Source organism: Myotis nattereri (genome assembly GCF_964212035.1).
Source record: "Myotis nattereri genome assembly, chromosome: X".
NCBI lineage: Eukaryota > Metazoa > Chordata > Mammalia > Chiroptera > Vespertilionidae > Myotis > Myotis nattereri.
This window is the reverse complement of record NC_138078.1, coordinates 138,069,580-138,097,400: the sequence shown is the minus strand read 5'-3', so window position 1 is coordinate 138,097,400 and position 27,821 is coordinate 138,069,580. Positions and strand designations below refer to the sequence as shown.

Here is a 27,821-nt window from a genome sequence, read left to right as displayed (position 1 = left end):
TCAGAAAACAAAAAGAAACAACAACAATCTAATTCTTGGTAACATTAGTACCAAGTGCTAAGCCTGTATTTCCCAAATTCAACAGCTGATGGACTTTCATTTCCTGGCAATTCAGAGTGATTAAAACAAAACTTGTTCAACACTGAGATATTGGTTCCTAAATTTTCAAAATATATGTTACACTGTGTCTAATTATACTTCTTCCCAAGGCAGTTAAAAAAAGTTTCCCCAAACTAAACAGTTTTTTGAGGCCCAATTTAGAAATAAAGTAAAACATAAGCTTATATGTTTAAGTACAAAATAAAGATGCTTATTCAGTAAAACATCGGCATATCTGGTAGAGAAGATGTGAGGAGGGCAAGATCCCAGTCAGACAGGATTCATGGGCTCTTTGAAACTTGACTTGTCTCTCTCCCCCGCCCCAACCCCTCCCTTTCTCAGTGCAGCACAGAGCTTTCCTCAGAGGTCTTTGCTCTTGTGTTTCAGCAGAATTAACCTTTGTAATGAAATCTGTGACACTCCTTGCCAGAATTAGTAAACGATAAACGCAAAGAAATGTTTCTTATAACACGGGGAGCAGTATTCCTCTCCCACAACCCTTATCCTCAAAACAAGAGAAGAACTAAGGGGAGCCAGAGAAGGGACTTGCAAGTCCAAGGTCACAGGCATGTCCTTGAAAATATGTGGTGCATCTGATTCTGGGGACAGGGATGGGGAAAGGATGGGGGGTGGGGGAGTCAAGTATTTTGGCAAGATAATGGTCATTTACTTTTAAATGTCAGTGAACAATTTCGAGAATAGGAGAAGGCCCACTGGCTGCCATCACTCCTAACTCTCCAGTAGTAAATGCAACTGATGTAACTTTTACAAGATTAGAGGATTGTCTTGCTCCAAGTAACCTGGTTTTATCATTTTGTTTTCAGATATCATTGCTCAAATGTAAAGATTTTAATTTGCAGTGCTAATTGAGACAGTAGTAATTAAAGGTTCTGCTCTACTGAGCAGGTGAATCCAGCTTTGGAAATCCAAATAAAAAGGAATCCTGAGTTTCTGCAAAGGTTCTTTTTGGAGGCGCTCTGGGTGCCCTGCATGCTGTAGTATCCATCCGGGGCCCGGTTTGGGCAATGCTTCAACCACAACAACTACAACAAACTAATGCAGGCCAGAATCACCAATTCACCAATGCCAATGACGAAGCAGAATCAACATTCCTAGAGGCATCGATGCTGGGCAGCTGGCAAGGCTAGCCTGAATTTTCCTTCTCATTCATTCTCTTTGCCTACCGGTATCAGTAGAGGGCCCTCTCTCTGGATCTAAAAACCAGGGGCAGCCCTCAGCCCGCTGCAAGCTGTAGGGTTAGTACTAAGTTGGCTGCAGGTAGAATTAGGCTTCCACTTACCCTCCTCTCTGCCCACCTAAAATCATCCTGGGGTGTCTATTTGTTACTCAGTATCCATGCAGGATGGGCAGCTCTCATATGACTCCTGGAAGGAAGCTCTGCTCCTTTTTGGCGTCACCAACTTGTGTCTGCCAATTGGTTTTCTCTCAAGCACTTGACAAATGTTGTCCCTGACACCCCCAGGAGGCACTTTCCTGCTTCTCCTCTCCAAGTCACCACCCATCCCTGGAAGCCAAAGAGGAACCTGGACATGGAGGCAATCTAAACCCATTCCACTGGGTGACTGGTGTTCTGAGTTTCAGGAACTTTCTTGATATAGTAGCAGCTAACATTGATGAGTATTATTGCATGAAAGGCCCTATGCAAGCACTTTTACCTCCTCTCATTTAATCCTCCCAGCAACCCCATTAGATAAGTGTACTAGTATAGGGTGTCCCAAAATTCACGCAAGATTTGCAATTCAATTCAATTGCAAATCTTGTGTGAATTTTGGGACACCCTATATCTCCATTTTATAGATGGGGAGACTCAAGCTTATAAGGTAAAAAACAGCTTGCCAAATGAGAATGAGGCAGAGCTGGAATTGGGACCCAAGTGATCCAAACCCTGGGCTCTCTTGAACCCAGCCTCAAACCAAGCCCCCAGGGCCTGTGCCCTGCCAAGGGCCAAAGACCAAAGCCTTGGTGTCCCCTGCCCTGTGCTAGCTCCCTTTGGCCCTGAGAGTGCTGCACTTTGGAGTGCTCAGTTCATCAGGGACAAGAATAGCCAGTGTGTGAGGGCAGCAAGAGGGATTCCCCAAGGCCCCACCTCAGACCAAGCTGCCCAGATGCCTATCAAAGGCCCCTTGAGGAGGGAAGATGGCAAGGTCTGTAGATTCAACCATCATCTCCACAGTTGCTGAGTTTTCACAGCTGCCTACACTAAGGAGATGGGAGGTTTACGTTAAAGGTAGGAAATAAAGGAAACCTGGGAACGGCCAAGTCCAGCCTTTTCTTGCCTCTCAAAATTTCTCCAAGCAATATCATGCGCCTCTTTGGTCTGTTTCTCTGCAGCTGCCCTTTCCTCCTGTGCTTTGTCCTGCCTCAAGGATCAGATTTCAAGCCTTTTTTGTTCTTATTCCATCTGGCCACCCTCCCATCTCTCCTCCCCATGATGCTACACTCCCAGCTTTGCAAACGTGCCCTGAAGGCACTCTGGGCACCCAACTCTCCCAGAGCACAAGTCGCATCTCCTTGATGGACCTGTTTCAGCCTTTTGAGGTTAATTTGCCAATGGTAAATTTAGCTGATGGTACAATTGAAGTCCTAACACCCACCGCTTGTTCGACATTTCCAATACCTTAAGATATCTCTAATAGTCTTCAAGGTTAAAGGGGCATTAAATTAAAATTTATTTTAAATTTAAAATAGAAAGTATTACAATAAAAAAATAAATTTAAAAAAATGCAAAAAAATAAATTAAAATTCATTTTGCTTCACTTTGGTTAAAAACAGAGAGATGTCATTGAGCCTCAGAAGCAGGGTGGGGAATACAGTGAGGAGATCTGAGGTTATGAAAATTCAATACACCAGAGCTGGGTGTCACAACTCTGAAAGGTGTCCCTCCCTTAGTAATGCCAGGTCCACATTCTGTATCTGTAATTTTATGTCCAAAAAGCTCTGAAAACTTATTTTATTTTTGTAATTTTGGTGACAAAGTTTGACCTGAGTTAATTAAATATTCATATTTATTTGCAAAAGTAATAAAAGGCTGCCCAGATTCCATTGGAGGGTTGTCTGATTTTTGGTATATGCACTGTGTTACCTTTTTAAAGTCCCAGACGTCCTGAATTTGGATATGCATCTGAACCCATGGGTCTCAGACCCAAGACCAGGAGCTTGCAGCAGTCCTGACTGAGCACGTGTTGTGCACAGGGCAAGGGTCTACACAAGTTCAATTTAGTGTCTCCTTTTTCATGTAATGCCCTAAGAGATGGGGATGATTCCTTTCCCCATGTGCAGCTGAGGCTAAAGGGGATAATAGACATTGCTACCGGCACACGGCCCAGTCAGTGTTGGTGCCTGGACTTGAACCCCAGTTCTGTCTGCCTCCAGTGCTCTTTCTTATACCACCACGCTGAACTGCTGCCCAGATGTCAGATGGCATTTGCCTTTCACTTTATCATTCACTTAAATGGTAAAGTGAAATTCCCTAAGATTGGAAATATTAGTCTGCAAATAAGAATGGGCTCCTCTACATAGCTGGATTTGGCACTTCTGTTTATTCATGAGTTGGTTTCTCATCTTACATTTAGAAACTACAACTTTAAAAAATCTAACACCTGGATCAAAATGAATGCCCAGTCCTCCCATAGTGACCACCATTGTCCATGGAAGATCAATGAGCTAGTCAATGCCATGTAGTCAGCAAGGAGTGAATGCTGGGGATCAGTATGGCCATCAGTAAAACGTGACAAGTTTGCCATGCTAGAAATAAGAAGCATGTCCTTCCCCACCACTAGGGCTGCTGTCTTGTTCTTGCATGGGTGACCTAGCTATTGCCTCAAACACTTTCCGTTTCCTTTCTTTTTTTCTCACCCCTGCAAGACTGGCCAGGGCTAAGTTCTTAGGCCTTAAAGTGAATGAGGAAAGACCACAAGAAGGAACAGCAGATCTGTTCATGTGCCCAACTTGGAGGCCTGCTCAGTGCATTTTGGCTAGAAGGATGCCAAAGACAGAACAGGGTGCTATGTAGAGGGGTAGAGTGAGAGTGTGAGAGAGCTCCAGAAAGAACAAAGAGGAAATCCCAGCCAGCTGAACAAAAATGGCTCGTTCTACTTTTCCACCTGGCCTGGAGTTGTCTAGGTGGTGCAGGGCCTAGAATAGGAAGAGCCCATAAAGCTAGTAGGCTCCACAGCTCCTGTCAATCTCCTGGTGGGCATGAAGTCTGGAGAGAGCACTCTATGTACTCTGTCATGAGACAGCACCAGTTTTGAGAGTCACATCTTAGCCACCAGAAAATAGATCTGGAAGCTCAGGGCTAGGAGTTAAGAGTCATAGTTATAGCAAAGCTTTGCTGGTAGGTACTTTGTGCTAGGCCTTGTTTGAAGTGTTTTAGATGTATTAACATATTTAATCCTCAGACAACCTATCATCATGCCCAGCCTCTGGAGGCAGTGCTCTGTGCATGGGGTTATGAGTGTGGGCTCTGTAGTGAGACTTCTTGCTCTGGTCCTGACTTGCTGTGTGACTGTGGGTAACTGGTGACTTCTTTGCGCCTAAATTTTCTCAGCTTTAAAGGGAGTGATAACAGCCCCTTCCTCTTAGGATTAAAATTGGAAAAGGCAGGTGAAGTACTGTATTGCATGCTTCGCCTGTGTGCACTGGCTGGTGCTGGCTTGAGAAGGCAGTTTTTGGCAGCAAGAGCATTCCATTCAGTGAGTGCAGCCTTGTGCCTCTCCTGGCAGCCTGAGTCCTTCCTAACTTCAGGGAGGCTGGCTACTCAGTCTTTTTCATGAACAGTTTCTCCAACTCCACCTAGGTAATGGGTTGGGTGTGATTTTTATAACCCCAGTCATTAAGAATTCTCCCTCTGACCCAGCTCTGAGGCAACATAATCAGGCTACAATGTACCCCATTGAAGAAACATAAAAAAACCAAAAGGCTCACAATGTTAGATGGTGACACATCTCTAGGCTGAGGATCTTGCCTGCCAGAGTAAAAGTTCCAGTGCTGACACTGGCGCTCCACTGAGCCAGCTGCAGAAGTCCATGACAACATGACAACACATGGCCTATAACAAAATCAAACTGAAGTACTCCTGAACTGTGGACAAAGGCCTGCAGCTCATCCTGGCCACCCCCACAGGAGCTCTGCTTTCTGTGTGCATCCACTAAAGGACCGATTCCCTGGGGTGGAGCACTCTGTTTGGTTATGATTCATGAGACCTGGACAAAAAAGACATAGTCTCTATCCTTCAGGGGCTACCAGGGTCACACACATCCAAGGTGTTCAGGAAAGAGGGCAGCCTGACAGGTGTTTCACTTGGGCCAGATCCCTGGCTAAGCACATTATTGCTATCTCTTTCTTTACAGAAGGGGGAGGTAGAGTGGGAGACAGAAGTACCAAGGCAAGTCAGGGAAAAGCTTCCTGGAGAGGTGCCTGAACCTTAGGGATTGTAAAAGTGGGATAGGAAAGGAAAGGTGGTAAGGGAAGGCCAGGTAGAGGGAATAGCGGCAGTAAAGGCCAAGAATACAGAGTGTTCCAGGAGCTGCAAGCACTTCTGGGTTATGGAAATGAAGTGCCAATCAGGGCCCAATGGAGACTGCTAAGGAAGTAGATGGAGCCAGGTTATGGGCCTCTGGAAACTTCTGAACAAGTATGAAACATGATCAGGTCTCTGTTATAGCAATGTAATGCTTAGAGCAATGAATGGATTATTGGGGGAAATTAATGTAAGAGTCAACTGTATGAGTTCAGACAAAGAATCAAGAGGGCCTGGACATAGGCAGGGATAAGAGCAATGGGAAAGAGGGACCATGGCATAGTATTCTGGCAGACGTCACTGATCCCTGCCTCCTGGTATTCACACCTTCATGTAATCCCCTTCTGGTATTCACACCTTCACACTTGCATCTAATGAACAGAATATAGCAAAAGTGATGGAATGTCACTTTCAAGACCAGGTTATAAAAGCTGCAACTTCTGCCTTAGCTGGTTTGGCTCAGTGAATAGAGCATTAGCCTGTGAAATGAAGGGTCCCAGATTCAATTCCTGTCAAGGTCACATGCCTGGGTTATGGGCTCAATCCCTAGTAGGGGGCGTGCAGGAGGCAGCCAGTCAATGATTCTCTTTCATCATTGATATTTCTATCTCTCTCTCCCTTTCCCTTCTTCTCTGAAATCAATAAAAAGATATTTAAAAAACAAAACAAACAAAAACCTGCAACTTCTGACTTCTTGGCATTCCCTCTGCCTCTCTTGTTGGCATATTTCTATTTTGCTCACACAGATGAAGCCATCTGCCATCTTGTGGGATGCTCTATGAAGAGGCCCTCATGGCAAGGAATCATGGAAGGCCTCTGGTCAACGGTTCATGAGGACTGAGGCTTCAGTCCAGCAACCTGCAAAGATCTGCTTCCTGCCAACAACCATGGGAGTGAGCTTGGATGTAGACCCTTCCCAGCTGAGCCTTGAGATGATTACAGTCTTTAGAAGAGACTTGAAGCCAAAAGACTCAGTTAAGCAATGCTAGGATTCCCACCCATAGAAAGCATGAGGTAATGTATGCATGTTGTTTTAAATAGATGTTCTGAGGTAATTTGGTACATGGCAATAGATAACAATACAGGTAGGGATCAGAACAATGAAAATTGGAAACTATGATCAACACCACCCAGGCAGCATCAGCTGAATTTAGTAATTGATAGGACTGTAGAAGTTGAGGGAGAGAGAAGTCATGGTAATTTGGAGAAAAGCACAGACTCTGGAGGGTGACTGCCTGGGTTCAAGTTCCTGCTCTGCCCTTTTAACTGTGTGACTCTGGGCTAGTCATTTCAACAATCTGAGCCTCTGTTTCTTTGTGTGTAAAACGCAGATGATAAAAGTAATAACTACATTATATGTATCTGTCCTTTCCATTTATGAACTCCTTCAGCATCCAGCATAGTGGTGAATAATAGCACACTGGAACTGCTCAGCAGAAGTCTGCTGTGGCATTTCTAGAAGGCTCAATGTTTAGCCTTATGCCAGCAAAGGCAAGATTTAAATGCTTCAGTGAAATTTTCTTGCATCCTACAAAGCCTCCACTGGTCCTGTGTGAGGGAACATGTTCCATTACCCAGTATAGGAGAAGGCAGTTCTGTACAATTGTGACTTGTCACTCCTCGATCCTTCCCCTGGCAGCACCTTTGGGTGCAGCTTTCCCCTTGCATAGGAACTGAAACCATAACCTTGGCCTAATTAATTCTGTGCTTCAACCAGCCAGAGTTAGCTGGCTTCAACAGACTTTTCCAGAGTCAAGCCTAGTCTCAGAGAGGACTAGAGCTTGGAATTGCCTCCAAAGCCAGGTATCAATAGTACAAGACATGGTTCTTACTTCCAAAACCAAGGAAACCAACCAGATATAAGACTGTCTTACCTGTCTTGGCAGAGGAGGCATGGATTCTGAAGCTGCTGATCGCTGAAAGCGCTGGGGCTGCTGTATCATCTGCTGCAGAAGGAATGAAGAACGGTCAGGCTGCTGCTGCTGCAGCTGCAAAGTGGCCGTGGTGGTGGAGGAGGCAGTGGCAGAAGAGGCCTGCGTCAGCATAGGCTGCTGCAGATAGTGGAGTAGAGAAGGCTGCCTAGAGGTGGCAGGCATGGAGGGCATCTTCTGTGGGCCAGGCTCAGAAACGAAATGCGACAAGGGCTTGGTGTTGCCAAAATTAAATGGCTCCGGGGCTCCTGGTCTGGAGCTGGCCAGCCCCTGCTGCATGATCATGTTCAGGGTCTTGGGTGAGTTGGTGGCCATGGGCTTGAAGATGGCATTTGTTTGCTGGTGCTGTTGCTGCTGGCTTAGTGGATTACTGCTGGGAGTGAGGCTCTGGATCAGGGAGCACTGTGGAGTGAAGGACTGCTGCGGCAAGCCTGGGCTGGAAAGCTTCTCTGGGCGGTAGGGTGGGGAGGGCCCTGGGTTGCTGGTGGGCAGAGCAGACATCAGGTGGCCTTGAGGGCTTTTAATGGTAGAGGACACTAGGTTGGCAAGAATGGAGCTTTGTGGGCTGAATTGTGGCTGCTGATTGAGAGATGGGCTGGGGAGCTTCTCAGGAGCATAGGACATAGTGGGCCCAAGGGCAGCATTGCTGCTGGATGCCATGCTTGAGAGTAAGGCATTAGGAGAGCCTTGGAGAGTGCTCCCCGGCAGGTTGCTGGATGACATGCAGGATACCATGAAGCTCTGTGGGCTGAAAGGTGGTGGTGGGTGTGGTGATGGCACTGGGCGGTAAGGTGGGGACAGGCCTGGAGAGGTCAGGCTAGACCAATTGGATGTGGGCCCTTGCTGCTTCATAGCAGATCCCTGCTTGCTGGCCGCCAACACCTTCAGCTGGTGGGCATGATGCCACTGAGGCACCGGGAGTGGGGGCAAAGCCACGGGGAGCATCGCCTGGACCTGGCCCTTGGCCTGTGTTGCTGCAGAACTGGGTGTGACCATCTGTTTACTGGTGGAGGGCATAGCATAGCTGATCCCTGCAGAGGAGGGCGGGATTTGAAGTGATACACCAGTGACCTGGCTGCAACCAGAAGCAAACTCCTTACTGGAACCAAGGCTCTCCAAGTGTGACATCTGAGCCGAAGGCTTGCGAGTTGTGCCCAGGGTTACCTGGGAGTGATCTAAGACTGGTGGTTCTTCTGGCTTGCTCCCCAGTATCTTCTCAAGATCTAGCGCATTTGAAGAAGGATCTTGAATTTCTGTTAGCTCCTCTAGCAGATCTTGAAGTTCCTGGTCCTGCTCCACAGCCATTATGCTGTTGGTTTTGTCATAGTAAGGAACAGTGGGCCCTTTGAGTCCCATTTCTGCATTTGGTGGTACCACAAATGGTGAATCCATCATGCTGCCATTCATGGAATTATTTTCGAGTAGTAATGAATGGCCCGCTGCTCCCATAGCTGAAGAGCTAGGGTTCATTATCAATGGAGGAACCTGCAGCTCTGTACAGGGCATGCTGGAATGGGCACCTGGGCCCATAGAAAGGGTGACATCTTCAAGGCAAAGCCTCTTGCTTTTATTAGGGTAACCCCCATCAGCCATGCCTGGAAACTGGAAGTTGTCTCCTTCTTGTCTCCTCTTAATGGTTCCCTGTGGCTGAGAGAGAGGAGGGATGGGTAATTTTTATAAAGGCTTGGCACAATAAGTCGAATGAACAGCAAAACTTGCAAGATAAAACTTATCTCGGTTTCAAGGCTTATAATTGTTAAAATTCTACAATACAGCCTATCTTTTTGGAGCCATAATGCTTATTTCTTTGTTGCCGTGTTTCATTTAAACTGTCTTGTTACATTTTAAACAAGGCATTATGCTATCAGTAATACTAAATACCACAGAAAGTCACTCAGAAAGTCAAGTGATATTCTTTGTCCACTTAAAGGAGAGCAGCAAAACTATGCAGAAGTCACTAAATAAACTGTGCTGTCAAAGGCAGGCATTTGAGAGCAAACTAGAAGTAGCCAAGATATTTTCAATTTGCACCTATCTACAGATACCCAGATTTTTTAAAAAGGAAAAGCATAACATAGACATTGAACTTTTAGGTTGCTTCCTTGTCTTGGTTAAATACATCAGGTTGCAGTGATAAAATGGAACATAACAGAACCTTTCAAGAAATGAAGGAGCTCCTTCACTTTTTAGAGGAAAATACAAGTTGCAGAACAGTCACTGTAGCATGGTTCCATTTATTTTTACACACACACACACACACACACACACACACACACACACATGCACTAACACATTGGCATGAGCATATAAAAATAAGTTGGGAAAACATAATGCAATCATTTGGAATAATGACCTCTTGGGGAGGACTGGCAATTCCCTTTCTAGTCTCCATTTTGTATTGCTTGTTTGTTTTTAATGAGAATGACTTATAGTGCAAAAAAGTATAAAGCTATCTAAATAAGAAATTCCTCTTGCAGATGCATCCTCAGGTTGTAGAGATATGAAACAATAGGAAAAGACCCCACTCTGGGATATGCACCTTGGGGGAGCTGCTTACCATTTATAAAAGCATATCTTTGGTAAAAAAGCAATTAGTAATGCAGTATTTCCTACTCTTTCAAGATTTATATAGTCACCTGTAGTTGTCATGTTAATGGCTATGGCCTGCAAGAAAAGGGGAAAGGGAGTGGATTGAAGGAATATGAGTGGGTAGAGAGGGGTTTGAAAATCACCTAAATACCAACAGTCTAACAGATACATTTATCTTCAAGCATTTTTCATGTAAGAAACCCCCTTTTAGCTTTGGCAATCTCACTGAGACATCCAGTACTGTCTCCTTGTATTTGGCTCACAGGGGAGTCAACAGCTGTGTGAGGCCACCTGCTAGTACAAGAGTGATCATGACTCTCATGGCAGACTGAATATCATAAGCGATCCCCCAGGTCTGCATTTCTACACCTTGCTGCACATCAGAGACACCCAGATTCCCAGGCTCTCCCACCATAAATGAATTACTTCAATCTCATCTGGGGTGGGTTCCAGGCTTCTGAAATTTTTCAAAGCTCTTTGGCTGATTTTAAGTGGACAGTCAAATTGAGAACCATTGGCCCAGAGCATAGTGGAGCCAATGTGGCATAGAGCCCTTGTCCCAAGGCAGAAACACCTAAGTCTTTGCCTTTGCACTTAATATCTCTGAGCCCCAGTTTCTTCATTTGTAAAATGAGCATAATTTTGGTTCTCATTCATGATGCTGCTCTGACTCTTATGTGGAATGGGACAGATTCTGGGGCACCTAGATCTAGAAGGACCCTGGGAGTCCAACCCTGTCCTATTAAAGACAGGGACCCTGAGACTCAGGGAGGGGGCAGGACTTGCTCAGAGTTGCTCAATTGGAGGGAAGATGCAGGGCCCCTCCATAACCATTCAGCTGCCTCCAGACCCATTGCCTTAATCCACCAAAGGAGCAGGACACTTACTACCTCGTCCTTACAGAAGAGGCTCCACCACTCTGACTGAGGGGACTTGCCTATTTCTTTGCCTTTTCTTTTGAAATGACCAGGCCACATGTTTTCCTGTCCATTCATTCAATCAGCATGGAGCATCCCACAAACAAGTCACTGGGTCCCAAACTGAAATTTGGTCTCTTTTACATTCTGCCAAAAAAAGGTCAAAGAAATCCAATATATTGGATAGAAATATATGAAATGGATCAATGAGGAATGACAGTGTGGGTTTTAGATAAGATCCCCTGTAGAGAGTCTCAGATGGCAGTGGTTGGTCCCAATGTGCTGTCTGTAATATCTTAGACTGCAAGACAGATTTAATGACAGTGAAGGCTATGTAGAGTCAGGCAGGGGAGGGATGGGAAGGAAGAGATGGCAGGGGCTATGAGTAGCAGTATCCTGGAATCCCTGGCAGATTCTGTGTGCTCCTGGAGCTTTCATTTAATGGTAAGTATTCCATTAACTTGTTGGGACTAAGGTTGAAGGAGGTGGAGAAAGCAGGAAGTGACCCCTGGGATGCTAAAAGTAATATTAGGAACCATTTGCAAAGGACAGGGGTCTCCAAATTTCAGGCACCCATCAGTGCATCCAAGCTAATGTTCCCCCCTCAATTCCAATTCCAACCAGCTCCTCAATGACAAAGTAGACCTCAGGATGCCCCTGGGAGATGTTAATGGCAGTCCCAATGCTGGTGGATCCAATTGCTGCAGCAGGTGCCACTCTTGCTGTGCCAAGTCTGCAGCTGGACAGCTGCTCACCTCATTGAATACTTTGGGAGCATGCCTAATCAGAGGACAGGCTGGCCTTGTCCTCTGGGTGCACAGAGTTGCTAGTCGAGGCTGCAGTTTCAGCAGAGGGGCAGATGGGAGCCTCTTCTGAACTCTCCTTTTTCAGTATATGTACTGCCCAAGAGAGCACTGAGTTCTCCTTTTTTCAATGGACTTAAAGGAGACTCGACTTTGTTAGAAGCTATGCAGCTTTGCATTTGGAATTTTATAGTGAGAGTTTTCAAGAGTTGGCCTACAGCACCCTGGCTGACTGGCAAGAACTCCAGCCAAGCTTAAAAAAGGCTCAGAAAGGTGGCTGCATTTACATGGAACCACCCAACCTTGCTCTAAATGCATCTGCTTTCACCAGGCATTGGTGAAGCATGAAAATCTATTATCCAGTTAATTTTTCCCATAGATACAGGCTTGCCTTAGTGCCTCCTCTTACACAGTTCCATGATTTGTTACTCATCTCAGTTGCAAGAAGATGGCTGGGCTGTCTCTCATGCTTAGTGCACATCTTCACTGAGTCACCTGAACCAGTGGGTAATGAGCTGAGGTCTGCCTTCCTGGGCTGGGTGTTGATTGATTCCTGTGACCAACATTTTAGATCAAATGCAGCAGATAGCTTGCTACTCCTGAATGGCTTCCCCTATCAACTTTGCATTGGGGATGGAAGGTCCCAACCAAGCTTTCAGACCCTTCTAAACAAAACTTCTAGCTTCATGCATGTGCCATTTCCAGGCTCTGTGGACTCCATGACAGCAAGCTATTGGTCCAAGCTACCAGCCAACCCCTACTTCATTCAGGCCATGTATTGCACATGATCCTGCCCACTCACTATGAAATTTCTAATTTCTCTTTTTACAAGAAAAGTTAATCAGCAGACACTGGCAGGATTTCTAGAGCGCATATTTCAACCTCCTCTTTTTACACAAAACAGAATGGAATGCGATTTGCTTGTGGTCATACAACTAGTTAAGATATAATGACAACAGTAAACTTCAGGTTCCCAACTCCCAGCCTGAGACCTCACAAGTCCTGCCTTTGTTGTGTGTGAGGGAGGACACCGGGAGGGGAGGGATGATTCTCTGGTATTTTTAAGAAAGGAATGACTTTATCTCTATCCACAAATGCCTAAAGACTCCCATTTCATAATCAGGCAGACAAAGCCACCAATGTGATCCCCACAACTTTATAAACACTCATTAAAATGCATTTGAAAGCATGTGATGACTTCCCCACCCCCTAAATAATGAGAAAACAAAGGCAACCCTTCTGATAGGGACCAAGTTCAGCTCTGAAGTCAATATTATTTCTGGTTCTCTGTAAACAATGACATAATGGCAAGTCTTCCTTTTTCTACACTTTTAGTTCAGAATGCCACAAAGGGCAAATATTTCTTGGAAAAGGTCTAGATTATAAAAGTAAAATCCAGACTCATCAAATGGGCACATGGAGATAAAGAATCTACACTAATAAAAGAGAAAAATGGTAATTGGCATACGGCAATACCCTTTTCATTGGCTAATCAGGGCTATATGCAAATTAACTGCCAACAAGATGGCGGCTAATTTGCATATGCAGGCACAATGCAGGGAGGCGAAAGGGAAAGCAGGAAGAAGCCCCCTGCCACTGACAGTGATCGGAAACCCAGGGGGGAGCTAAGAGCTGGGGGGCAGGGCAAAGGCGGCCCTGGGGCCACCTTTGCCCTACCCCCCAGCCATGATCGGAGAATCAGGCACCTTTGCCGCCCTGGCCAGTGATAGCAGGAAGTAGGGGTGGAGCCAGCGATGGGAGCTGGGCACGGTTGAAGCTGGCAGTCCCAGGAGCTAGGGGTCCCTTGCCTGGGCCTAAAGCGAAGCCCACGATCGCGACGCCCCCCGCTGCCACTGCGGGTCCCCGCTACCCAGGCCGGACGCCTAGGCCAGAGGCATTAGGCCTGGGCAGGGGCGGAGCCTGCAACTGCGGGGAGCTGGGGGTCCCCTGCCTAGGCCTGACACCTCTGCCGGAGGCCTCAGGCCTGGTCAAGGGGCCGATCCGGTGATTGGTGATCGGAGGGTGATGAGGGTCAACTCCTCTGGCCGAGGCATCAGGCCTGGGTGGGGGGTGGAGCCTGGGATTGGGGGGATATGATGGTCCCCTTGCCCAGGCCTGAAGCCTGGGTCAGAGGCGTCAGGCTTGGGCGGGGGGTGAAGCAAGCGATCAGAGGGAGATGGGGGTCCCCTGCCCAGGCATGATTCCTGGGCCAGAGGCCTCAGGCCTGGGCGGGGGCCAGAGCCAGTGATCGGGGGGAGATGGGGGTCCCCTGTCCAAGCCTGACACCTCTGGCGGAGACGTCAGGCCTGGGCAAGGGGCCGATCAGGCAATCGGAGGGTGATGGGGGTCACCGCCTGAGGGCTCCCAGTATGTGAGAGGGGGCAGGCTGGGCTGAGGGACACTCCCCCCCACACACACACACATCCAGTGCACGAATTTCGTGCACCGGGCCCCTAGTATAATATACATAAATATATTACTCTTCAAAAAGAAGTTGGGCAGGCTGTTATAATCACTTAATTTTGGATACTCTAGCTGGAGGTTTAACATGGACACCAATGAAAGGCCCACAAAAATATGCACAGGTCCTACTAAGTAAGAATGTAGGAGGTGGAAGATATCCAGGACAGATGAATTCAGTGAGCCTCATTATCCCTCCAGAATGCACTGAGCATGTAGGTCCTGAGTAAAATAGTCAAAAAAGGGGAAATAGTTTATTACTGTCCCCTTTCTCCTTCTCAAGTGCCTCTTCTAGTTCAGTTCAGGCCAATCTGCTTGCTGGTTTTTCATCTCTCTCTCACAAGTGCATCCATTCTCTATCAACACCCCTATGAGTTTCCTAGAAAATGATCTTCACCAACTAGATTGGATTTCAAGCACTCTGAGACAAAAGTGGTCCCCAGTATACTTGCTCAGAAGAAAGAAATAAAAATATCATGGGACATGGTGCAGTTAGACCCAGAAGAGATAAGACAATGCTGCATCAATATTAGGTTTGCAGAAAGAGAGAGAGAACAGCAGAGAGAGAAAGAATTTGCCCAGATACATACATGGGATCAAATTAGTATCTGTGTACATAGTATAAATAACTATATGTGGGCATATGTCACTTGCATGTTTGTTTTTCAGAAGAATGTCCCCACAAGCTAAAAACCGACCTTTCTGTAGAACAATGAGGATTTTCAGCATTTCCAGAATTGCAGGACATGAGGCTCTGGAGAATCCTAGGGTAGCTGGGAATGGCAGGGAACCCTGAGTTCTGATTGGCTTCAAGAGGAGTCAGTTTGTCTTAAGGACGAATCTCCACTAACAGATGGTTTGGAGCAAGATTCTTGGCCCATAGGAAGGGGATTTCTTGGTGCCTCTGGCTTGCCCTGAGTCCACAGACTGCATGCTCAGCACCCAATGCAGAAAGAGGCCAGGTGGGATGGAGGAAAAAGCCCTGGAGTAGACACCAGAAGACTTGCATTTAAGCCTTAGCTCTTCAATTTGCTGTGTGATTGTGGGCAAGTCACTCCCACTTTCTGAGCCTCAATTTATTCTTCTGTAAAATATGTGCTCAGGCTGCCATGTGTGCCTCACGGCATTGTTGAGACATGCACATTGGGAGCAGTAATTGTTACTGATGTTATTATCCAAACCTTGAGTCCCCAAGCTGCCATATTGCCTTATAGTATGGACCTCGGCTTGCTCTTTGATCAATATGGACCCATCTACTAGGATGGCACATCATGTGGGGATGGGGGAAGGTCAGTGGCCTAGTCTTGAAGGCACTGACCTGACAATCAGCAGTGCTGCCTTTAAAATTCCACCTCCTGCTGCTCACCACCATCCACTGCTATTGGTTTCCCCACACTGTCTACAGCACTCATCCCAACCTGAGGACTTGTGACTTAGACAAGCTTCAAGGAGAGCTATCTGAGTGGTAGCCCCAACAAATGCACAAACAAGCTGGCCTGGGTGGGGGATTTTCCTAGCACTGTGTTCCCTTTCTGTAATGTAAGCACACCAGTTGGAAGTATTGGCAACTCTAACAATGGCCCTAAACCTATAAATGTATATGCATTAATGAACGCATATGCATACTGTACCACCCCCTGAGAAGATTTGAAGTATCAGTCATTAAACAAGCCTTTCTTGAATGCTAACCTTCTGTTCCTGGGCTATAAGAATGCCAGGCCCTTGGAGACAGGCTGGTTCCTCCCACTCATGTTAAGGCTGGTGAGGCCCAGAGCTAGGAAGACTTGTGTCCATGGGCCAGTGTTTCTGAGACCCAGTTTGACCTCTGAGAGAAAAACCCTAAATTGGTCTCCAAACACATTCCCATGTAGCATCATTCAAGGGATAAAGATGGTTACTTGGGGGAGAAGAAAAAGATAGAGTTTGTTTCAAATGGCTGAACGAACTTGGCAAGGCTGGCCTATAGATAAAGCAGGTGCTGTCTGGGGGCTGGAATAGAAGCTGAAGGTCAAAGCCAAGGACATAATTTCAGTCCAGAAAACTCTGTCTGTGCAGGACCCAGGTTAAAAAGTGTCATCTGTGTTTCACCCAAATTAAGCTGATGAGGCCAAAATCATGTAGGGAAGGGAAAATGTGGAGGCAGAGCTGAGGCTGGAGACAGCCAGGGCCACTGGGCAGACCTGGATTTCTATATATGAAGAGGGCAGAAGGGATTGTTTGAGTTGTGTGGAAACTACATACCATATGGAATAGCACTGGCTTTCCATCCACAAAATCTTTAAGACTTCTGCCTGTGACTGGGTGAACACAGCAGCAATATCTCTCCTTACAGCAAGGCCCCATAGGATTGCAATGGTAGGATCAGGACCAAGATGACAGTCCTGACTTTCTAGGAGGCACTGCTCGCCATCTCTAGGGCATCAACTTGAGTAGTTTAAATGTGGTAAAGAGAAAAACAGTTGCTGATTGCTTAGTACCTTCGTCCCTGTACCCAGGTGAAGATTTATGCTTTGTGGGAACTGAAGTTTATATAATTTTGGGGGGCCTCTTTTTGAAAGAAAATATAAGGTTAAATGAACAAAATTAGATACCAGGCTTGAAGGATAAGTCTTGAAGCTTGGGCACAAGTGACTGCATTTGTGTGTGCCCCAACAATGAGCTAAATAAAATGGCAAAAGGCATTTCACTTTCATGACAGCTGTGCAGGTGGTAAAAGAATCCAAAGACACATAGTTAGTCCAGGGCATTCAGATGGTCATATTTACAGAATAAGTCCATTTTAGCCCCCCAAGCACCAAATTCTGGCTCTGAAATCTAACAGTCCACAGATGAACCCACTCCAGTTACTAGATTTTTGAGCCAGGCTGTTTGAGCTCTAGAATGCCATAGAAGCAGAGGCTTGGAAAGAATATGTCATAGCCCTAACTGGTTTGGTTCATTGGATAAAGTGTCGGCCTGCAGACTGAAGGGTCCCAGGTTCGATTCCGGTCAAGGGCATGTACCTTGGTTGTGGGCACATACCCAGTTAGAGGTATGCAGGAGGCAGCTGATCGATGTTTTTCTCTCATTGATGTTTCTAACTCTCTCTATCCCTCTACCTTCCTCTCTGTAAAAAAAAATCAATAAAAAATATATATATTTTTTAAAAAGACTATGTCATAAAAAGCATCAGTCAGATCAGTCCAGAGAGGACCTCCCCATGGTCTAAGTCCTCTTTTTTTCACCATAAGTGAGGTATGATTGACAAAATAAAAATTGTATATATTTAGATTGTACAATGTTATTTTTTCTGAAAGTGTACAGTGTGATGATTTAACATATGCATACATTGTGAAATGTTTTAGGTCCTCTTTTTTAAACTGAGGTAGAATTCACAGAGCATAAAATTAAACTTTTTTAAAGTGTACAATTCAGTGGCATTTAATACACTCAAAATGCTGTGCAACCTAAATGAGGAGAGTGAGGCCTGCATCACAAATTTGTTATAAAGATCACATGAGCTTATACATGTAAAGTGAGCACAGCACAATGCCTGGCATGGCTTACATACCAAATAAATATTCTCTATCTTCCCACTCTTGAAAATGCAAACACATTCTTGGTGATCCTAAAATAGCCTTTAACATGGTTTATTCAGCAGCATTTGCCATTCATAGCAGATCTGCCTTTACTCATTGGCTGCACTCCTGAATAGCTGTGTGCAAGGCTAACTTTTGTAAACCGAATCATAATAAAATCCAACAAGAATTTGCCACTGAAAGGAAATCTTCAGTAAATTATTTTACAAAGTAAAAGATCTCTTAGCCAAACTTATCTTTTTTGAAATGTGTGCACTTAGTGATATTGTCCTTTCTTGTAATGAATCCTAATTTAATTTTGGCCACACACATATGCTGATGTTCCACATCCCCAAAGCACACAGCAACAGGAGTAAGTTACATATTGAAAATAATGACTGTCTAAAAATATTTCTTTCTTTCTGCGATTGCATCATGGAATGAGTCACATCACCTGAAAAATACCCCCTACGTGTGTGTGTGTGTGTGTGTGTGTGTGTGTGTGTGTGTGTTGCTGGTATAGATAAAGGTGATAGTAATGGAGGTGAGGGCAGGTGTGGTAGTGATGGAGATAGGTGGTAGAGATTGTGGTGGAAGAGGTGCTGATGATGAGGGAGTTTTCCTACAGGATATGTCTTTCATTACCTCTGTAAGAAGCTCCAGTGACTGGGTCAGAGGAAGAAGACTCACTTTGAATGTGTTATTAACAGAAACCTCAAAACTGTCTCCTTGCAGTTAATCATAATTATCTTTTTCTTACCTGGAAAATTAAAGCTGAATTACTTGTAGAAACATGGGAGATTTTTATTTGTTAAAATGTTGCCAATAAAGTAATTTTATGTCAGACTTAACTACAGGAAAGGGCAAGGCACTTCTAAGTTCCTTAGCTGTCATGTGGCTTAAAAAAAAAGATGGGCAGCAGTTAGCTACTGTACACTTAGCTCTTTGAAGCCATATATTCAGAAAGCAGATGTTGGGTGTTGGTGTTTGGAGGCTGGCTTCCTGGAGGTATTTTATATCGGCCAAGTTCATTGTTCTAAACTCCAAAGGCTTGACTTGAAAAAGGAAAAGAGGCGAGAAAATGTTCAGATTTTCTGACAGTGTCACACAGGCACAGCCCTAATACTAGACAACTTCAGTTCCTAAAGCTTATTCTACAACTAGAGGCAACTAGAGAGAATGGCACTGGACTTCTGTCTACTACAGAGATGAAAGCTTCTAATTGTACAAAACAGGACTTTCTAGGAGGCCCAGAATAGAAATCCCCCCATAATGAGCATACACTAGAAAAGCAAATGGTGAACCAGACTAAGAAGAGCTGGAACTCTAGTGGGACAAAAAGTAAGTCAACAACAAGAACAAGAACAGAGTGTGAGCAGTATTCTTCAGAGGAATGAAGAAACAGTGATGTGACAGAGTGGCCAGCAGGTTGTTCTGAAGAAGGCACATTTAAGTGGACATCTAATGCAGTCCAGGACATAGGGTGGGAGCATAACGTTCCAGGCAAGTGGGCAGAAGTAAGAAGGTCCTGGGGAGAGCTCTTGTGTGTTCCAAGGAAGGGCAAGTGGCCAGTGGGCTTGGTGCACAGTAAGCCCAGCAAGCAGCTGTGAGCTCGAAGAGGGCTTTGCTGGCCATGGGGAAGGGGGTGGATTGTAAATTGTTGGCAGTGAGAAGCCATTGGTTGATTAAGCAGAGGAATGATTGACTGTAAAATGTCTTTTTGGATGCTGATGGGAGAGGGAGAAATGGATGTTGCAAAAAGGATAAGGACCAGTTACAGAGGCAGGTGTCTGGAAAAAGGACAGGATCTAGAGTGGAGGTTGGACAAGCTTTGACAGAGGAGAGGAAACAGATTACTTGGGGAGGTGTGAAGATCTGTGATTTTCACTCAAGCAGCACAGAGGGGAGTACCCATTTATTAGGGAAAGCTATGTCCTTGGAAAAAAATGAACCAAAGCCCAGTGACCTAGATCAGGGGAGGTCAAATTTTTTCTGTAAAGGCCCAAGTAGTAAATATCTTAGGCTTTGCAGGCCATGTGGCCTCTGGTATAACTGTAGTACATAATATGTTAACAAGTTAGTGTGACTGTGTGCTAATAAAACTTTATTTACAAAAACAGGCTGTGGGCCAGACTTAGCTCATTGGGGCAGAGTTTGCCAGCCTTAACATAAAGCATGACCTGAGCATCTTTCCCCAGGGAAATAGTTATTTCCAAATTGCCCTACTCGCACTTCAGAGGGCCACATAGGCCTACTGTCACAAGAGAGTGGTAAGCAACATTTTTGGAATTGTAAAGCTTCAAGATTTAGACCATTATACAAGTTAGATGACCAATTCTGAGCTGGACTAGGTATGTGGTACTCCTAAGTGTCATGTTTCACTTTCACTAATGACAGTTGTTATTATTGAGCATCTGATGGTGGGTGCTCAGCAGGTTCCAGTGAAAGGAGAAAACACCTTCTCCACAATGCCCATCTCTGCCTTGCTCATCCAGCCTTTCTATACTCTTGAGCAATGCTCATGTCATCCAGCAAACTAAAGTATACACACCTTCCTTAGGCCTTCATGGGTCTCTATGATAATATAGCCTCAGCTTCTACTCCTTCTATTTTCAGCCTGTTCCGTACTGTGGCCACTCTCAAGGCTGCCATGTTATGCTTTGCATTTCCTGTCTGTACAATGCAGATCTCTTAAGACTAGGACTGTTTCTTCATCATCTCTGTACCTCCAGAGTGCCTAGCCTCATGACAGGGCTCAGCTGGCATCTGCAGATTTGAATTAGCCATTGGAGCAAAAGGTTTCCTGCAAATTATCTTGTTCTTTTCCCATTTCCAGCACAAGGCCAAGAGACAACCACTTTTCCAAAACTGTAATGAATTTACTAACTGGCCCAATGACCCTGGACACGCCCCTTCTCCTTTGTGTGTTCTTGACCTCTTGGGTCAACAAAAGAGTGGCTGGGATGATTTCTGGCCAAGAGAAACAGCAGCCGCTGCTTATTGAGGATTTATTATGTGCCAGGTACCGAGCTATGGAAAGAAGGACGTAAGAGCAGGAGATCTCAGGGTCATGGGAGTGGCTATGCGTCCTGACAGCCTTGGGAAGCAACCGAAGAGAGAAGCAGCTCGGGATGAGGAGTCAGGAGAGTGACCAAGCCCCATAGCACTGGAGGGAAGCACACAAAGGCAAGTTTGTTTAGAGAAGCTGGGGGGTGGGAGGTAGTGGCAGTGGCAGGTATGCCTGATCCTTGGTCTGGGTTCCCAGCAGATATGTCCAGCAGCCTGTGGCTTCTGCCCGCCTTTCTAACTTTGGTACTTTGGGGGTTGGAGATCTGGTGAGAGGGGAGGCAGGAAATGAGAAGGAGAAAGGAAAGGCAGGAAGGAAGGGGAGGAGAAGGAAAGGAGGCAAAAGGGGAGGAGGGAGGCCTTGGAAAAATTATTCTATGTCGATTGTAGAAATAAAAATCTGTAACCCAGACCTGAGAAACACATGCTTTCCCTTACCCTGAGTTCTGGAACTTGGCACTCCATGGGCAGCTTACAAACTAAATATCTGTCTGCAAGCAGAGTCACATTGAGCTCTCCAGTTAGAGATTTTCAGAAAAAGCAAGAGGCCTCAGCTGTCACAGGTCAGCCCAGAGTTTGGAGAGTCCCAGACCCACATCCCAGGGATGGCTCCTGGTTTGTGCACATGCTAGAGAAAGATGGTGTCTGAGCCTCAGCTCAGCGAAGTTCTTCTTCAGCCCTGACCTAAGGTCCAACAGTATCTACTTTCCTCCCCTAGGGAGTTCAAGCTCCGGACACCTGTCACCTTGGGCCTAATGTCAAGGAAGCTGGGGGCAGGAGCCAGGCAGAAATGCAGACAAGGCCAGAATAGGCTCCTGGAATTCCAGAAATAGGTAATGCCAAGATCCCAGATGCCAGCAGAAGCCAGCTGCCAAACAGAACTCCCCCTCTCAACATCCTCTCCTTCAAACAGATTGCCATTTCCAGGTCAATGGTTTGGTGGACTGGGCTACTCAGGTAGGACCCAGATGCAGAGCCCAGTGGTGTGGTGCAAGCTGAGCAGTCCTCAGCTGTGGCAGAGGTCTGAATGCAAGACCTCTGACAGGTGGCCTTCCCTGGTTGGGTGTCTAGAGCAGGAAAGGACCCTTACCGCGGGAGGAGGAGGAGGAGGGAGCAAAGGGAGCGAACAGCTGCCTGCTCCATGGGGAGGAGCCCCAAAATAGAAAGGCACATATGCACTGCAAGCCTTGACCTAGAATGCTCAGAGCTACACCATAAATCCAGCTCTCCTCAGTGCAGTGGGGCTGTTGATGAGACTAAGATATCCTCAGGAGTCATGTGTGTTTCTACCTGAGTAACAAAGACAAACATTTCCCATCGCCCTTCTGAGCCAGTGCCAACCTCTCATCATTAAAAAAAAAAGTGCTTACAGAAGTTATGCCTTGTTTATACAGCATTCATATCTATATCTTGTTCATCATCATCCAGAAACTCTGACGTGGACAGAGGGCAGATTATTAATCCTATTTTACTGGTGCAGAGACTGAAACACAGAGATTCATGCAAGATCTGTGTCAGGAACAACAGCTTCTCCCATAACCTGTCTCTGGATCACCTGGTGCCTGGAGGTGGAGCCACATCTGCAACATGCCTACAGCCTCTATGGAGCAGGGGACACTGGCCTTCTCTGGGCTCCAAGAAGGCTGTTTAGATAACTCATCCCAGGACCTAGCTGACTGTTCTGATCTCCTTGTGGGGTGTTTAATCTGCCTGGCTTGCTGTTTTCAGGCTGGGTAGTGGATGGTGGTAGCCAGAACGTTCCAGGGATCCACCATGATGAAATAAAGATGCTTCCACTCTTGCTCTGTTTGTTGGATGTCTGCACTGTAATAAAATCTCCAGATAATCTGGGACTCCATTTCACCCCCAAGTGCCATGCCAGCCTACAGAAGGCTTAAAACTATCTGAGCTCCTAAAATGGGAATGGGAAGCTGCAGAGGGGGAAGAGCTTTGGAGTCAAGTTGTCTGGGTTTGTGGTCTGAATTTCCCGCCTACTGACTGTGTAATACTAGAAAAGTCCCTATTGTCTCGGAGATTCAGTCTCCTCAGTAGTGAAGTGGAAATATTAATCCCTGTCACAGGAGTAGATGAGCTAATTTGTACAAAGTACCTCACATGAGAGTCATCAACCATCTTCTCCTCACCATTGCAGAGTAGGACAAGTAGAATTACAGAACAGGACAGAGTTGTTCCCAATGGAGTCAGCCTAGAAATTGTTTGCTCATTGACTGTGAACTGCTGTCATCCAGAATCTAGCCCAGGGCTGGACACATAGGAGAGACCCTGGAAATGGGGCCTCTACAAGGAAGGGACTTGCTGAAGGTATCACAAAGCACTGGTTACATCCTTGGGATCAGATTCAAGGTCTCCTTACTGACTCTTATGCTCTGTTTAAAATGAAAAGTATGTGGCCCCAAGGACATTGGATACAGAACCTAAACCCAACCACACACTGCAGAAGGACATGAACAGACCTCTTCCGTTATTACTAAGTTCATCAGTCTAAAGAAGAGGGCCAGTTAAAACAAGGCCAGTATTTTTGTAGCCATCTATCTCTCCACATTCCTTGTTCTACTCAGGCCTCCTCTCCTCCTTCTTCAGCCTTATTAGAGGTAAGAAGGGGTGAGGAGTTAGTTTTGGTCATACTGTGGGTGGAAAGCAGGCTGCACTAGGGACAACCCAAATGGGGACACTTGATATAGCTCTCCACCTGTTTGATGGGCATCTTTCGGCAGGTCACTGGATTTCTCAGACTTGAGTGTCCTCATCCATCAAGACGGAGAATAGTTGGGAAGCTCAGAAGGAATACCCACTATGCCAATTCACTGTAACCTACAGAGTGAACCATTTATTGTCATTAAATGATGAGACACAGAAAATGAGAAATAAGCAGTATGTCCTTCCTTCTCCAACTGTATGTCTAATGCCCTCAGCTACCCCATTTTGTCTGGCACTGCCTTGTGAACAGAATAGGTGGCTGCTCAGAACTGGGAAAAATTTGCACTTGCAGTGAGGTATCAACTGAAAGAGAGATGATGTGTGATGTGTATACTGAGTTCCAATTCCATGCAAGCTCTGGAGCACTCCCATCAGAAGCACTAATAATTTAGAGATTCTCCTACTAGTACTCAATCAACCCACTGATCTAGGAAGGAATGGATATCTTAAATTCAAAGGGAAAGACCAAACATTCTCCTTCTGCCTCCTGTTAAAACTGCACATACTAACTAGAGATTGGATGCCTTATTAACCTTGGGTGGATGCCCAAATGTTCAGTGACTTTAGCCAAGTTGTTTAATCTCTCTGAGCCTTAGTTCCTAGAGATATCCTCTTCATCTCAGGGTTATTCTAAGAATTACAGGAGATAATATCCCCCAAATGCTTAGCAAGTTCCTGACACCTAGTCAATGCTCAATTAAAGATGGCTATTCTTTTTTTAAAATACATTTTATTGGTTTTTTACAGAGAGGAAGGGAGAGGGACAGAGAGTCAGAAACATCGATCAGCTGCCTTCTGCACACCTCCCACTGGGGATGTGCCCGCAACCAAGGTACATGCCCTTGACTAGAATTGAACCTGGGACCCTTCAGGCCGACGGTCTATCCACTGAGCCAAACCAGTTAGGGCTAAAGGTGGCTATCCTTATTCCTAGTTCACTTGACCTTTATCAAGGACAAATGATGGGCAAAGCCCCATAGATAAGTTAGGGGCAGAAGCAAGACTAGAATCCAGGTGTTCTGAGCCCTGGTCTTAGGCCAAGAACAATCATCACATCAGATGGATGTTTTCCTGTAAGTGGTCTGTCAGTTATTCACATGGAAATCCCAGGGCTGTTTACATGAATTGTCCTTTCGGACTGAGAATTTTATTTACAGACCTAGATTTGAAACAAGGTTGTTTTTGTTGTTGTTAGTTTGGTTTTTGGAAAGGACAAGAAAACCAGGTAAGCTAAGTGTCTAAATCAGATTTTCATATTGAGTATGATTATAGGATGGGGGAGAGTCTTGTAAGGGTTGTGCTTCTACATACACACAGTTCCCTGGATCTGGGGAGCAGGGTGTTGTCCCTGGACATTAGGGAGCATCAGAGGGAGAGCAAGAAACAGAAACAGCTGATATCCAGTTCAGGTCACCCTGGAAGTGCAAGACAAGCTCCTGCAAAGGACCTCTTGCTGCTGATCATTCTGGGACCTGCAATAACTTGTTTGGGCAGCGGTTTCATGGTGAACTGACAGGCCCCTCTGCTTTTTAATCCACCCATTTATGTCCCTCAGTCAGCAAACACCTGGGCTGCTGATTTCCTCAGCATATGTAGCAGAGCTCCATGTTAGCACCAGGTGTCTTCCAGAGGTTGCAGGGATTGACCAGCCACGAACATTCAACTGCGTTCAAACCAAGAGCTGCCTTGGTTGCCAGCTGAGGGTACAGCACAGGTGTCTTCCAGAGGTAGCAGGGATTGACCAGCCACGAACATTCAACTGTGTTCAAACCAAGAGCTGCCTTGGTTGCCAGCTGAGGGTACAGCGGTGCCTGACTTGGCCAGACTCCATGTATATCTCTCAGGCCAAGCCAATAGAATGGGCACCCTCACTGCCATCCTGTCAGAGACCATAGGCACCTTCCAAGAAGACAATTGTTGATTTTTTGTTTTTGTTTTTTATTGTGAAGAGGACTCATTTGAGAAGAGTGGCTTTTGTAGTGTGAGACATATTTTTGAATCCCCTCAACTGGGGCAAATCCTGGGTTTTCTAACAGCTTGGACTATAAGAAACAGGTCACTCAGAGCCAAGGGCGGAAAATAAGATATGTCACAAGAAGAGGGAGAAGGGCTGATTTCGATCAAGTACAACATGTGACTCTAAAGCAACATGGTGAATTTTGGGCAAAGCTTACAAAGGGCTCTAAAGGTTATATACAAAGAAAAGTCAAGCCCGGAAATGGCATGAGCAATGGTAACGTCTTTGGAGTGAGGGCACAGATGGCCACTCCAAAGACCCATCTAAGTAAAACCCTTCTGACATGGAGGTCTAAACTGATCAAAACCAAAGAAGTTACTTACTAGTCATACTTTTTAAAAGGGTATTGGTGGGGTCCCTGAGGAGAAGGAGAAGAGGACTCCTGAAACTACAATTTATCCACCTTTCCTCCAAGGAGTGGAAACAAATGTGACACAAAGGAGAAACTGAAAGTCATGCCAAAATCATGAGCTCTGGATGCATTACCAAGAGTTTGTTGCTTATAAAAGATAAATAACAAAACAGTAAATTGGGATGGAGGTTAGAGATTGCCTTCTAGAAAATCCCTGGCAGAAGGGCTGGCAATTTGGAGGACAGACCACTGGCCAATTAATTGCTCCATCTTTGCCATCTCCTCTGTCTACCATCTCTGGAACTCCAGCAAACATAGTTTTGTAAATGTCCATATACTCAACTTGGTACCACATTCTCAATACCTTGTTTGTGGAAGACAATGAGGAAAAAAAGAGGAGCAAAACTTCAACAATCTGCTCTCACCCCTGTGCACATATGAGAATCCTAGACTAAACAGAAAGCCAATTTACTGAAAGTGGATTGCCCTTGGGATTGGAGAAGCCAGGCCCTCTAGTTATGCGAAATGACATTATCTCAGAACTCTAAGCTCCTAGTTCTCTGAACAGGAAGGAAGCAGACCCACGGCTCTATAAGAGCCATTTCCTCTCTGCTCTATTAATTTCAGAGATTAGGTCTGTAGACCTAATACACTGAGATAACAACCATTGTGTTTGCTGCAACTCCTACTAACTGAGCCAATCTTGGTAGTTTGGCGATGATGCAGGCTTTTATTGTCAAATTCAACTAACCAATGGCTTTCATGGCCCCTTCTGTCATTCTGGATCCTAGACCTACCGCTGGAAACCCTAACCCTGATTTTCCAATACATGGATGATGTCTGGATTCCAAGCAAGGAAAGTAGAAATTTGTCAAATGAGTTTTTAAAAGGATATAAAGGCCAAAGAGTTTAATGGAAATATCTTTCTATACCCTACTTACTTGCTTCCTGTTCTCAGTGATATTAGGAAGCTAATGCAATACATCTAGTGCCTGTCATTCCCACACTCTTGATTTCTATGAAGAGAAAAAGTAAGCATTTCTTCCCTTTCACCCTTCCTCTCTTTCCATTTCAAGGGGTTCAGTGCAGAGATCACTGGACTGGGAGTCCAGAATGGAGCCTTGGACTGTATGTCCTGTTTTTCCAGAAACTCACAAGGGGTAGGGTAAGTTCATCTCCTAGATCTCTTCTATGTCAGATTCCAGTTCTTAACATTTTAAGTTGGTTCCCTGCCATAAATTTGTACACAGAATTTCAATAATACATCTTACATTCAAGTTTAAGATTAGAAGCATTCAATACCCCCCCGCCCCCCGCAATAGCCCATTGTCTGACCGATTCCTGGAGCTTTCTGGGCTCCTGACGATTTCCCACCATGGTGATATGGGGAAGCATGCTCTTGATTACAAGCCGAGTTTTCCAGTCATCCATTGTTTGACCTGCAATTTTATTCTTGACTCTCCAAGGTGCTTTCCCAAACGACCTAGACACAGGGCTTAGGAGACAAAAAGTACACTGTCTTTCAGATATGAAGATGAGACCAATGACCCAGTGAATCACAGTCTTTCACTCTAAGGGACAGGTTTGGGTAAAGTCAGCCACATTCTTTTTCCTGTTTCTCTCCCCACCCCACCAATCTCATTGAGCCCCTCCTTCTCCCACAGATGAGGGGCACTTCTATGAGACAGCTGGTTGGGATGGCCATGGGGCAGAGCAAAGTTCACTGGAGAGCTGAGGGATGGGTGGAGAAGCAGCCTGATTTAACTAAAA

General features: G+C 45.6%; 1 protein-coding gene across 4 annotated transcripts in view; it reads right to left on the bottom strand.

The window, feature by feature from the left end:
• Nucleotides 1-27,482, bottom strand: part of MAMLD1 (mastermind like domain containing 1) — a gene marked incomplete at both ends in the record, with an annotated part of 57,284 nt that extends 29,802 nt beyond the window's left edge. For 2 of the 4 annotated variants that reach the window (XM_081114994.1, XM_081114997.1), the window contains 2 exons: nt 7,516-9,213; nt 27,387-27,482. In XM_081114994.1, the coding sequence (XP_080971120.1) occupies nt 7,516-9,213; nt 27,387-27,482 (1,794 nt within the window). Of the gene's footprint in view, nt 1-7,515; nt 9,220-27,386 lie in introns of all 4 variants that reach the window. The other 2 variants (XM_081114995.1, XM_081114996.1) reach the window with 2 other exon arrangements.
• Between the last annotated feature and the right edge of the window lie 339 nt (nt 27,483-27,821).